The sequence below is a fragment of the Uloborus diversus genome, chromosome 5 (genome assembly GCF_026930045.1).
Source record: "Uloborus diversus isolate 005 chromosome 5, Udiv.v.3.1, whole genome shotgun sequence".
Lineage (NCBI taxonomy): Eukaryota > Metazoa > Arthropoda > Arachnida > Araneae > Uloboridae > Uloborus > Uloborus diversus.
The window spans coordinates 108,044,912-108,059,927 of NC_072735.1; the positions used below are offsets into that span (position 1 = coordinate 108,044,912).

General features: G+C 32.3%; 1 protein-coding gene across 1 annotated transcript; it reads left to right on the forward strand.

Annotated features, from left to right (window-relative positions):
* The first annotated feature begins 146 nt into the window (after positions 1 to 146).
* LOC129222590 (zinc finger CCCH domain-containing protein 10-like) lies at positions 147 to 8,955 on the forward strand. The gene is given in 3 exon segments (XM_054857104.1): positions 147 to 327; positions 5,139 to 5,597; positions 5,599 to 8,955. Coding segments are annotated over 2 exon segments (1,032 nt in total). The 5' UTR covers positions 147 to 327; positions 5,139 to 5,255; the 3' UTR covers positions 6,289 to 8,955.
* The last annotated feature ends 6,061 nt before the right edge of the window (positions 8,956 to 15,016 follow it).

Consider the following 15,016-nt stretch of genomic DNA (forward strand, 5'->3'; position numbering starts at 1 on the left):
TAGTCACTCTTTAAGTTTTAATGGATCTATTGATGGTTATTGGACTCTTAATTTAAACTAGTGGAAACTTCAGTAACTAAAAAGCAGTTCTCTACTCTCCTCTCATTTCGTCCTTTTTTGCTTTTCGTGAACCACGATAGTTTTTTTTTTTTTACATATATTTACATTATACATTAATTTGTCTTCGCTTTTCATGTCACTTGCAAGTAAATAATGGCTTGTTCGTCTTCAGCGACTAGCGTACATAAATATTTCTGTTTAGTAATATCAAAATATTGATGAACTCCGAGCGTCTGAGAAAGTTTGAACTTATGGAAAACTCGTTTAGTAAGGATCTGAATCAATCAGTTTTTGCAGTTTTTATTTTTCTCCTATGATTTTGAATCACAAATTATGTTTGAGTTTCTCTTTTGTACCCCACCCATTATTGTTGTCACTTCATTTTTGATCTTCTGACGTGAAAGCGGAATACTATTTACAATGTGTACAAATGTCAACTTCCCGCTATAAATTGCCTCTTGAATATTTTTCGTGCAATTTTTTTTTTTTTTTTGAATTTAAACAGCAGAGTTTAATTTAAGATTTCTTGACCTGTGTTTGTTTTGATTATTTTTATTAGTCTGAAATACTTAGAGTATTTTGAAGCTTTTCCTTTCTTTTAATTAACACACTTTCTTAAGAAATGAAAATGCTTCTTTTGCTCTCGTTTAAATCAGCTGTTTGTTTTCGCATGAGTCGTACTCTGGTTATGTGCTTCGACAAATCATCAAAATAATGCAATTAAAAATTCAACTACACTATTTTCTTTTGCTTATCTAGTTTTCACAGCGCAAAACTAAAAAGATTATCCTTTCTATTTCAGCAAGGAGTTCTCACCTGGAGGGGGGGGGGGGGTCATGGTGCAGGACTGCGCCATTGAAATTTTTAGGGACAGTTTTGCGGGCTATTTTTCTTTTTTTTGGGGGGGGGGGGGGGTGCCCTTGCTGTGAGGGGGGAGGGCACTACTGATTTTCAGCATGTTGTTATTACGGCAATTTATACAATCATTCATACTCAAAATGTCATGCACATTATTTACTTTTTTACAATAAATTACAACAGGGTCATACTGTCACATTCTTCAAGGTTTTCTCTGGTTAGACATAGCATCTTATCATTTAATTTCATTTATATAAATGAAAAGGCCCTTTCAACTTGTACAGATGTTATTGGGCAATATTTTTAGTATTTGTCGCCTTCTCTCTTTCTTCAATTAAATTTACATTTCTACCTGTAGTCATCACTCACCCAATATTGAAATCTTTGCGAGAATACTTTTCACCCTCGGTTTATGGAAGCAATTTTAAATAAATTAGCCATATAATAAATAAAACTTTAAAAATGCTTTTTAATTCTAAAGAAGAATTTAAATTTAAAAGGAGAAATATGCGGTTTTATAGCTTTTATATGATTAGCTTTTTACTATACAAACAATATTTCTTCTGCTCTCAAATTTTTAAATTAAATTTAATTTGCTACTTTAGAATTAACTTAAATGTAAAGATTTTTAGATTAATTGTGTCGGCACCTTCTCTAGTGGTCAGAAGAAGACAGACTGTGGATGGGGAGGGTCCTGGATTGAAATCCCTGTTAGGGCATAAATGTACTTTTTCTCTCCTGTGCTTTCTTTTTGAAAATGTGTTGTTGTGCTGTGGATGGTTGCCTACCCTATAATCCGTATGGATGTGTAGTAGTCATACTTCACACCAAATTACAGTATAGTTGGAAAAAGTGAAATATACACCCCAAATTATGAGCCTAGTTAGCACAAAACAAGATTAACTATTATTTTTGAATTTTGTAATCAAGTGATCATATACTTATTCTACCTCATACCTTTTAGTGCAAACCAAGCTTATAGAAATAGTCTTTAGAATTATAAAACATTTTTTTTATGAGTGTTGTAATCAAGAAGTTATATTCTTATTTAATTTCATAATTTTTGTGCAAATCAAGCTTTATAGAAATAGTTTTGAATTAAAAAACAAATTTTAAATATTTTATTTTTAAATTTTTTCATTCCAAAATTTATTTGAGGGGAAACGTTTTGAAATTTAAAACATTTTTCCTGTTATCTATCCTTAATTTATCCTTATTTCCTTCAGCATTCATCGGAAAACAAATCAGCATTATGAAATATAAGAATCATGGATTTAATGCTTCAACTTATATTCAAAAAAGAAAAATCTGATTATGCATGTAGATCTTAATATAAAATAAGAACTGTGTTCTCTCTCACCCCCCCCCCCCCACACACACATTACTTATTTATTGGATTGACTCAGGGTTGTTTGGGGCCATTCATTAATTACATAAGGTTTCCGAGGGGGGGAGGGGGGTTGGAAAAATCACTACATACCCCCTTCCTTTCGATTGGGGGGGGGGGGGGGATGTCCGAACCTATTCTTTTGTAATACTTTTCAAGTCAATGTTTCACATTAGAAATCATGTGGTCAAGTGGTTTGACAGGGATCATATTTCATTTGCGTCTGAAGATAAAAAACTTACTAGGATGAGCTGTTTTTTATTTGTTTTACAAACAATGAATGGTGTGAAATAAAATAAAAAAATTGCACTATGTAGTATAGCATGTTTTATTTTTAATTAGTATGGCATCATGTAACAAAAAAAAATGTCAAAAAAACATTTAGTGTAGACTCCAACTTTTCAGTAAATATTTCTTAATACAATAAGGTTTAATTTAATAATAGTGAATTTAATAACGATTCCAGTGATACAAGATTTGTGGATTTATTATTTTGGAGAACAAAATGGAATCTTACATAAGAATAGCACAGGGGAGGGGATGTTATGTACTGTTACATGGCGGGGGGGGTGGAGTGAAAAAAAGCCAAAATCATCCTTACGTAATTAATGAACGGCCCCTTTCATTTGAACCATCTTGGTTTAAATCAAATGTTTTTTTTTTTTTTTTTGAAAATGGTTTAAAAACTGAATTGTTTTCCCCAAAAGGTTATCATAAACATTATCCCGTAAATGCTAACTAACCAGCAAAGCTTTAGAAATAAATTAGCAATTGATAAATTTGCAAACTTATATTTTTTAATGAATTCAAGTTTGCCAAATAGTATGTTTTGTTTCTTTTTTTTAATCAATGCAACTTTTTCTATTAGGTAAATAAATATACAAGGTTTAAGAGAAAATGAAATTACAAGATTTTATTCTTAATTATTTAACTGATCATCAAGAAATTAGGTACAAATGTGAATATAAAAAATTCATTAGCAATTAATTCATAAAATCTACCTGACTTTCCAAAGATAAAAAAAATTATTCTTATAAAAAGTGTTTCAAGTCAAAAAACCCCAGTTTAAACCAAAAAAAAAACAGGGGTTTTTTTTTTTTTCCAAAAAAAAAAAGTTTCTTTACCCAGCCCTGGGTTGAGTTGTGTAAATCAATAATAATAGTAATAAATTAAAAAAAAAAATAATAATAATAATAATAATTTGAATTTTGACATCTTGAATTCAAATTATGTTTTTCGCAATCACAAGTGTGTGTGTGTATGTAGGCCGGTGTGTGTGGGGTTTGTGTGTAGGGGGTATAGGTATGTGTGTTTGTGTCTGCCTGCAGGTATGAGTGTGTGGGTAGTTGTGTGTATGAGTGTTTGTGGGGGGGGGGGGGGTGTATGTGTGTATAGGTATATGTGTTTGTGCCTGTGTGCAAGCATGAGTGTGTGGGTAGTTGTGTGTAGGTGTCTGTCTGTATGTATGCGTGGTGTGTATGTGTGTATGTATGTGTGTGTATGTGTTTGTTTGTATGTGCGTGTATGTATGCGTGTAAGAGTAGGATATTGGCACAACCTGGAGACGGTCTTCGCTAGAGGAGCAGCATCGTTAGGCCGGTCGAGGAGGGTGCTGGTGGGAAATAAAATGATAGCACATCAAAACAGTCAAGTGAGAACAATAAGCAATCGTGATTGCTCAAAAAAACAGTAATAGCTACAAGGCTTAATCTGGGCCTTCAAATCCTTTTCCTGCAAATTTAATTGTCCTGCAATTCTTACCTTGTAATGTTGTGAAGTACAAAGGCGGAGTTTTCAGACATTTAGAACATTTACTTTTCTGACATTAAAACAGTATTTCTTTTACTGAAAATAATTTATTTTGCATCCCAACTCTGACATGGCTCTAAGTTACTCTAAATGTCAGGATAGCTTAGAACAAGGCTAATAATTCATTTTTAATGGATTTATATAAGAATTAATATATATATATATATATATATATAAATATATAAATATATATATATATATATATATATATATATATATATATATTTTTTTTTTTTTTTTTGAGTAGTGTTTTTCCCATTTTATACCAAAAAAAAAATTGTAGTTGGGGGGGGGGGGGTTTAGACATCAGAAATATTTGGTTTCATTGTAAAAATACTACAAATGTAATGTTAATTGATTTTAACTCCTTTTTCTTCTGGTCAGTCCTCCCAAGGTGAGTTCCCTAAAATAGTTTATTCCAACTACAGCACTGTCAACAAGTACAATGAAACTATCAAAATATATAAATTAGTTTAAAAAAGAAATTGTGGTTCAAATCTATCCGACTGGAATTATTTAATCCCAATTCTAAATTTTTATTTTATTTGCGCAAATGACACCAACATTCTCAGATGTAAATATATGTATAACTTCAATTTGACGATATCCAATTTAACTATTTCCTTAATTTAATGATACCTTTCATTGGTCTGGATTTAACTGCATTGAATGTTATGCTCTTCGATTTAGCAATATCCTTGGTTTTGTATAACTTTTTCCAGTCCCCTTGACAGTTGTTAAATCAGGGTTGTACTGCAAATGTTTTTTCATGTTACTCCCTAATTGAAATAATAATCAATAAAGTCGTCTTTTGTTAAAAATGTTAAATTAAAAATTAAAGATTTCACAAATGCCGATATAAAGGTTAGTGATCAAGTATTAATAATTAGTTGAAATTAGCCTTCATTAAACCCTGTAACCAATGATGAATGTTTAACTTAGAGCAAAAACTTATGTGTGTACTTTAGAAGTTCGATTTTAAAATTCTAAAATTTTCTAATTGCTTACTACATTTTTCTTGCAGTTGTATTGCATTTCTAAAGAAATATTTCTTCTGGAAGAGTTTGCTGCTTGCTTTATTGCTGCCTGGCGACTTACTAGTGAAGTTTTTAGCATTTTTCTTTTCAAATTTTAACTTCAAATGGCTGATAGTTTATATAGTGAAGCTCAGAATTCATCTTCAAAAGATGAGGATAATAATTCAAAAGACGATATTTGTCGGGATTTTTTACGTAATGTTTGTCAACGGGGGAAATTTTGTCGTTTTAAGCATCCAGAAGGTGATGAAGCAGAAACATTGGGCAAAAAGGAATTAGTTTTTTGCCACGATTTTCAGAATAAAGAGTGTCGACGTCCTAATTGCAAATTCGTACATTGCACTAAACAAGAAGAAGAAATATTTCGCACAACTGGCTGTCTTCCGGACACAGTCTTGGATATGGGAAAAAGACGTTTGTTACAAAATACTAAAGTGCCAATTTGGTAAAGATTATTTGAAAGGAGAATGCCGTCGTGCCGGTCACTGTAAATTTAGACATTTGTCTGCTTATGAATTTCAAGTGGAAAGTAATCAGAATAACAAAATGAGGCGAGATAGATGTGACAGCAATGATAGATATGATTTTAACGAGTTTGAACCCCAACCTAAGCGTCGGGCATATGAATCGTATTCTGATGGACCATATGCGTTGGAACGTAGAGCCATGATGTCTCCTCATTATCGAATGTTAGAAGAAGAAAACGCCATGCTGCTACATAAAATTGAGGAGTTGAAGAAACAAGTTGTAGACTTGACTGCTACAAATGAATTTTTATTGGACCAGAATGCTCAGTTGAGAGTAAGCAAACAAACTTTAGTATCCCCTATATCCCAGCAACTTATACCCCATACCTTAACCCCTACAATCCCTTCCTTGCCTCCTCCATCAATTACTCAATTGTCTCAGATACCATTGAGCACAGATCTTGGCGCAGCATCGTTAGCTCCTGATTTGGCTTTAGGCCAAGGTATTGCACCAGTATCGATAGCACCATCACAAGTGACATTGCCAACAATTTCTGCTGCATCTCTTTCACAGAGTTTGCCGCAGACTATCATCACATCAACTGCCCTTATATCATATCCGATCATGACTCAGAGTATGAGACCCGTTATTCCTCATAGTTTAGGCTAGTGTGGTTGTTTTGAAATATGTTATTTTTTATTTTAGAAATCAGAGATGTTTACTTAAAAATAAAACTGTTTTTTTTTCTACTTATGGTCAGTGGTCGAGAAGTGCATTATGATGGATGTGCATGTACATTTCTCTTATTATTAACAGTCATTTTAAACCAATTATTATTAAACTGAAGTGATTGAATTAAAGCCAATTAAATGCATTGGCAAATATCGAAAACTACAAGTGTGCTTGTGTCAAAATTTCAAAAAATCTGTTTAGGGCAAGAAATAAAGCTGTGCAAGGAAAAATGCAAGACCTATACACAATTTTTTTAAATTGTATTAAAAGACGTAAACTTAAAAAAAAAAAACACATAAAAAAGAAGTTGATAAATTTTCAAAAAATACCGAAAGGGATCAGGGATGTATTTGAAGCCTAAAAGAAACAGAACAAACTATACAAATTACATAAACTTGTGCAAAACTAAGAAAACCAGAATAGTTGAAATTTAGTTCATGATTTAACTTCTGCCTTTTTCAAACTTAAGTTTAAAATTCCTTTTTCTGACTTATATTTTGTATTTTAATGTTTTTGAAATAAATTATCCATGCCTCTTTTTACAACATTTTCACAGGTTTTTGAAAGTTCTGAAGATCTTGTTTTTTAGTTGACTTTTCTGGATCTTTATCTTTCAGATAATTTTAATTAATTTTATGTGTAATGGTTTTGCTGTTTTCCTCTTACAGCTCTATTTCTCATTCTATAACTCTTAGTAATGTATATGTTAGTTTCATTTTGAACATGCTTTAAACATTAATACATTTACTGATGTTTAATTATTATTATTAACTAGCAATAGTAATGACAAACTTTCATATGAATTTTATTGATGCAGATATAGTGGTGATGTTATGTGGATGTACTATCGCATTCTAGTTTCTATGTACCAAACAATTTTGTATAAGCTTTAATCTATTTAAATATTTTACTTGATACAAATTTGTATTTAGAAGTTTATTTGAACATTCCACAACATACAAATCAGTTTGGGTTAATATATGGATTCCTCACTTGCCAAATCGATTAACTCCATAAAACAAAAAGTAGAGAAAAGTTATGAAGAAGATGGTGTTATATCCATAGGAGTAAATAGGACATTGTGTTACATTTTTTGCCATTACATGGTCAGATTTGTACTGAACCAAAACTTAAATATCAATTCACATGCTAAGCATTAAGCACTACAAAAGCAGAAATAGTGATTTTTTTAAAAAGTGGAGTTAATCAATTTGGCAACTGAAGCATCGATATATCACATATGTACAGTGAAACTTTGTTTATGCATCGTGAAATATTGGTTATGGGTCATTTCAAGGTATTTTTGACATTTATGTAGATTCCGTAACGTGACCTTTTTTGCAATAACTTTTTAATTTATTGTTTGATTAGCATATTTTATTTTGAGATTTTCCTACCAACACATCAACTCAAATCAAAATAATTTGTAAATCAAACAGTAAATTAAAAAGTTATGGCAAAAAAAGGTCACGTTACGGACTCTACATAAATGTCAGAAAAACTGAAATGACCCTTATACGTCATTACCCTGTTTCTTGGTTTCTATTAAGGAAAAAAATTATCTCAGGTAATTATGAAGGTCGAATAAGGAAGGGGGGGGGATTCTTTATTTGTTAAAGTATTAGGGGTTTATTTTTCTCATGAATTTGATTTAATTCATAATGCTTATAATCAATGCTCAAAGGCAATCAGCATGTTAGAAGACTATAAAGATATAGAAGGTACAATAAGTGTTCACAATCTACAATAAAGGTATTATTTTTTTTCACATAAAAGTTTTACTTAAAAACTTAGTTAATGTCTTTAGTATAAAACTATTACACACCAATTTATATTAGTTGCGTACAAACCTTTATTAGAAACCTCACAATTGTTATATTTGCAGAAATTTGCATCGTTAATGTGAAACTTATAAAAGTGAATTGTCAATGTTTTGATTGTAAGTTGTTTATGTCGTTTCATGTCAGTCGGTTGAAAAGAAGTATGAACAATCCTTTACCATATATACACACAGTCGGCTCTCAATAACTCTAAGTCTCAAGGGACCAGAAGTGCTTGAACACATATTTGCAATTTTTAAATCCCCGATTGCCCTTTTTCATTAGATGTATGTGCGTTTGCAGGTCATTGTTTTATCATTCAGCAAAAATTTGAGTTCCATTTGGAAAATTGGAAATTTCTACCCTCGTATAAATTTTAGTTTGGGGCCCCCCCCTGCTAGGAATCAACTAAAATATTTGCAATATGGAAAGTTCCCACAGCTTTCTCAAGAGAGGGAATATTTGAGTAATAAGGCTATGAGTTATTGCGAATTGAATGTTATATACAGTTGACACTCAATATGATGAGCTCTTCAAGACCACAAAGAGTGTCAATAGAATTGAATACCATTGTTTTAATAAAAGAAATTTTGTAACTGCTAAGCTGATTGTAAAGTATTGAGTGTTTGTAAATTAGAGGTTCAGAAAATTGAGCGTCAACCTCATATTATGTACACATCAAGGTGAATTAGTTCAGGAACGCACCAAGCATATACAAGCATTTTTGCATACTTGGGACAAAAATCTAATTCTCCATATGTGTTGTATGAAATAGTTCAATAAAAATAATTTAATGGATATTTTCTGATACTGATTTATCATTGGTCTTCCTAATTACACAATTAAATATTATGTGAACAGAAGGGGGGTAAAACCCCTTTTAAATAAAGTATCTAAGCTTTGTCTGAATTAGAATTGATTGGAAACAAACAATTTTTTTCACAGCTAGTTTTTTAGTTGATGTACAGGGCCACCAAGAGCCAAGGCAGGCCCCTTGTTAGTTTGCTCAGAGTCCCCTCAGACATAAAACTTATTAAACTCATACTACTCCTATTCTGATCAGTGGCCCCTCAAAGGCTGAGTTTCTGACTTAGCTCATTAAAATTTTCAGATCTGAAATTTCAAAATTGGTAATGAAAAAAAAAGAACTTTAAAGTTGATTAAAAATATAAAACCCCTAGTCAACACTCGCAGCTGTAGCTAAGGCAGAATTGCAAGAAAAAACAATTCGAATTGGATTCTTTTTTTTTCCTAAGATGGCTATGTCATTAATCAGTTCTAATGTTGGCTCAAAAATAATTTTTTAGCAATCGCCATATTAAAATTCTCTTACTTTTCCAAATCTTTGAAATTTACCGACTTGTAAAAAGATACTTATAAATCTCCGGACCTTTCTCAGTTCTCCAGTTATTATGATAACTGTGTTTAATCCCTCTATTTCTTTTGTAATAGAACCAATAAAATACTAACATGTTGTAGAGATCTCTGAGATATAATAATGCAACTATGAATGATTCAAAACTTTATTTTTTTAATCCTTTCACATCTAAGAAGGAAATATAAAAATCTTATTGTACACAATGTAAGCAGTATGTAATAAAATATTTTCGAAAAAAAAAATAGCTCCATCTTCAAAACTGCAGATGGAAATTGCTCTTTTTTAGAGCAATATGATTTTTGAATTCAACGCAAAAAGGATAGGGGGGAAATGATGTGTAATGTTTTTTTTGTTCTCACTTTTCGTGAAAACAAGCTAAAATTAGGAACAAAAGATTTATACCCTTACACAGCTATGTTGTGATCAATGTAATGCATGTGAATAATATTGAAGAATCTGGGTCCATTAAAATTATATTTGTAGTAAAATTATGGTTAAGGCCTCCCAAGAATGAAATTTCCAAGTAATTTTTGAAAATTAGGGTACTAAAAATGCATTTTAGGCTATTTTTGATGATGCAAGGAGAAAGGTCAGGTTCGGGTGCTGACCCCAAAATACTTTTTGAAAACGAAGCTGAGAAACCAAAACATTCTGCTGTTACATCTTGAGAAACTAAGAGAGGGGGTGAGTTCTCTTCTGCTGTTGAGCCTAAAAATGCACCTCTAAGCAGTGTTTGTGGACAATAAAGAAGGAGTGAGGATGCTTGGAATCTCCCTGTTTGGAAATATTTTGCCATTCATGAGGCTCTAAAAATCCAATTTTAAGCTATTTTTGGACGTATTAGAAAAAGGGATGAAAGATTCGTGAGCTCTCCCTCCAAAAAATTCATTTTAAAAATACCATCGCGATATTAACCTTGAACCTATTGGAAATCATTTGTAATTAAAGGCCCAAAAATGGCAATTTATGCCGCTTTTAGTGAAGTTGAGGGAAAAGGGCTGGGTAAGCTAAGCTCCCTTGAAAATTTTTCCAAATTTAAGTTCTAAAATGCAATTTTTACAGACCAAGGGGCAAACAAGATCGTGGTAGGCCCAGGAAGCGGTGGGGGTGACCAAGAAGCCGGAACAGGCTATATGCCTAATCCTTGAAGAAGATAGTGATGTAATGCAATTTTTAATTACCTTTCGTGGCATTTGTGTAGGAGCATAAGAAAAGAAGGCTCTCACCAGAAAAATTTTGAAATTAAAGCCAAAAACCTAAAGTTTGGCTATCTTTGGTCTCGTGTGCAATAGATGTACTCTGAGGACAACACTATTTAGAGATCGTTCAAGTGTCTAAAGTTGGAATTAAGTAATGATGTAAACGATGGGGAGCAAATTTTTGGAAATAATAGTTCCGTTTCGACGAGAGGGATATAATTTCTCCATCTAAATTTCTTCTAATGTAAAACACATGTGTTGACTTTTGTTATCTTCTCATAATATTTTCTTTCTTTTTTTCCTTCTTCAAAAAATTCCTGTAATCACAAAGTTCGTGGGGGGGGGGGGCATGGCCCCCTTCTAAATCCGCATTTGGTAGTGAATGAAATTCATGTTTGCTTCAGTGTAGTCTTCATTCAAAACTATCATTAGGATTACTATTAACATTTTTGTTTCATGGCACCCACTTTTTTAAACAATGGGTTTTATATTTAGTCATTTTAATGGGAAAATTATTTGAAATTTACCATTTTTTGCCCAAAGTTTTTTTCTAAAGAACAAATATAGTCAATCAAAAGTGTAGGATCTAAGTTAGACTATCTTCTATCCATTAAAAAAAATCATCAAAATGGGTTCACTAAGTGAGGTGTCTATGAGCTTGAGCTCACAAAAAAAAAGAAAAACCACCTTACGTACAGTATGAACTGATAAATGCCTCCTTTTTGAAGTTGGTCAAAAAGTTTCTTTCAGACCATTTATTCGAGGGGGGGGGGGGACACTTCAAACGTTTGGGGCATATTTAAAGATTTAAGCTGGCAGGGCACTTTAAGAGTTTGGGACATATTTAAAGAGCCCCCCCCCCCACCTTTCTCTAAGAAATATGTTCAAAATTGCCCACTGAATAATTTCATAACTTTTAAACAAAAAAAAAAAAAAACGAACATAGGCATTTCTATTACAGTCTGCCAAACTTGATTCAAAACACAACTCACTATTCCCCTTCCCCCTCCATACACTGATTATTATCCAGATACTTTTGATTTCCAACCAGATTGTAGCATGAGTGACCATAGAGTACATGTCCCAAGGTCCAGAACTGTACCACAACTGGGCCATACCATTGCATTGTCTGAGATTACAACTAAATAGATACCATAGTTCCAACCACCCTATCCCTAACACAACAGCAATAAGCAGACAGAAGAGGGAAAAAAAAGAAAAAATATCCGTTTTTGTGTTTGTTAAGCGTCGAACATTAATTGCCTGTATTTTGCCAGAAGAAAAATGTGCTTTTAGCAGTTTGTTGAAAGAGAGAGACATTTCATTGACAGTGGCAAAAAGAGACACAAAAGATATTGACAAAAGAGATTGGACCCCCCCCCCCCTCTTCATCTAGATAAGTTTCAGAATTTTCTATTTTCTTTTCATTCTAAAAAAAAAAACTTCTCATGGTAGTGTAAAACGAATTTTTCTCCGGGATGGCAGTTGGCATCCTCCATGAGAGCGGTGTCGTCGCCCCCCCCCCCCACCAGAGAGATGCCTTAAAGAAACCCTGGTTAAAAATCAGGACATATTGCTGACTGGGAGGGGTAATACCAAAATTTTATAAGGCTTGATATGCCACCAAACGAAAAAATTTCACAAGAAAAAGAAATCTGACATGAGATCTCCCTGAAAGATGTATTTTTTAACTGAATTAATTCTTTTTTAAAGTTGAAATAAAAGCATAATTAACGATGAATAATAAATCAAATATACCAATCAGGCCCCAAAGCAGAATACTTCACAATGTTCTGCAACATAAACTCATTTGACCGAAATTGTTCTGCAAGTACTTCAAGCATTGCATACACAAACAAACGTGACCTATTCCACAAATCGGGAGCCCTAAATCAAAATCTTTTCATACAGTTTTTTTTTTTTTTTTTTTTTTTTTCAGTTTTTAAAACTTCACTGTTGCTATGCATTTCTGCAGAACCTAAATCGATTGAGATTCTCCGAAAATATTTTTTATACTTTCTAAAATGGGCAGAAAGAGCAAAGATTTTATGAAATTCTAACGTAGGTGTCAAACTACGTTTTTTACTTTTCTTTTTTTTGTTAATTTTACATGGCATAAAGGAGCAATTAAAATATTATTAATAAATAAATTACTAAAATAATAAATAAAATGAGTCGAGTTATAGGGTAGCATATAATAAAACACTTCAAAAACTATCAAAATAATTGAAATATTTTGAGGATGCAGAAGAATTGAAATCTCAAACAAGACACGCAATTTTCGGCAAAGGACGTGTTTAAATGTTGGCATGTTTCCAAAACATACGTTTATGGAGGAAATTGCAGTGTTGAAGATAGATCGAGAAAAATAAAGAAAAGGGGAACCAAAAAAGCTAGAAAAATCAGAATCTTTTCAGAGTTAGAAAAAGAAATTTCAGAAAATCTGCAGAAACTGCCGATTTTCTACAAATATCTTTCAACTCAAAATGAATTTTGCGCAAATTCTGCAGATTTCTTTAAGTTCAAAGTAAATCGAAAGTTCCTGCAGGTGACTTATCGAATTCAACATTTTTCGCGAGCTTTCCGCCAATTATAATTTTCTGATAATTTTTTTTCTTTCTAATTTTAAGAAATGTGCAAAATTTGTACAAATTTTGATCTTGAGTTGGAATATATTTGCAGAAAATTTGTCTTGAGTTTTTCTCTCACATTTGAATAGAATTGTTCTGCAGCTCAGGCATCTGTTCTGCGACGTACTTAGCAAATCAAGTAGTATTCTGCTTTGGGACAATCAGGAGAATTTGAGTTTAAAAAAATAACTTCCTGTAATTAACATTACCTAGTTGCAGCACACAAAAATTTTTTTAGTATTCATTGGTCAATGTCAGTAATGCTTCACTTGCTATTAGAGACAAATTTCATTTGCAAGTTTTCATTGCCTTTCAAAAAATCCTCTGTATGACCTTGAAACATTAATATCTGTTTAAAGTGAAGATTTAAGTTTCTACTAACAGTTCAGACTTTTGGACATCTAAGTTTTATTCAAAGAAAATTTTCAGAGTGCAGTTGTTCCTGGCAAACTGAAACCAAATTCAATACCATTTTATTTGACTGTTATTGTTTGTACTACAGTCTTTGAGAAAAAATACCCACAAAAAAAAGGAAAATATAATAATGCTTTCTTTTTGTCAGAGCATTAATGAAAAAGAGGGAGAGCTGGTCACTTTAACCATATGCAGACTTTGTACTTCACATAGTACATTTTAAAAAGACTCATTATTAGCATTCTTGGCGGCCATATTCTGCCCAAGCCTGATCATGAAGTTGAATATTGAGTGAGTATGGTACTGCCGCCAAAAACGAGTTAATTAAAGTTATATTTTACCTGTAAAATGTTGTACAGTGAAATTTTTGGAACAGACATTTAGGCAATATGCAAAATGTCTTTAAACCTTCCTCAAAAGCAAAAAGTACTTCATACAGTCAACCCTCATTTATCGCGGTTAATTTGCTCCAGGCCTTACTGCGATAACTGAATTTCCGCGAAGTAGGATTCTGTATTTATAAACCGAATATTTTCCTAACTAGAGCACATTAACTTACTTAGGGCAATTTAGATAGGTTTTTTACATAGTTAGAGCCCCCTAGACATGAAACAGCACCCTAAACCAATATTACATTTGCATTACTTAATATATTACACAAAATATGAGAAAATGAGATATTATCACACAGTTATATTTATTGGGAAATAAAACTACATACACACATGCAGTTCTTACATACTACTACTAATCTATGAAAATAGCTTAACTTGTTCGATGAAGAATTAATTGCCAGTTAGTGATCATATGTGTCCCCGTTCTTCTTCTACATTTATCCTCATTAAAGGTATTGCGCAAACAACTTAAAAAGCTAATACACTGTTGAACACCATTTACAGATGTATTTATCCCCTGGTGATTTATACTTTCCAGTTATAGTGTTTAACGGTTAAAATGAAATAGCGATTCCTACACTTCCTTCGGCGATTTTATAACTCCACTTCTTCAACTAGTACAACTACAGCCCCTCAGAAGAGCTTGTCTTACTTGGAAGATATACTTTGTTATTCTTTTGTAGGAAAAAGTTTACACGAGTGCATAAAATAGGCTAATTATATTTGAAAAAAAAACCGTGATGTAGTGAAGCCGCGAAAGTTGAAGCGCGAAGTAGCGAGGGACGACTGTAAAGGAGTAATGTACAAAAAATATATATTTAATTTATTC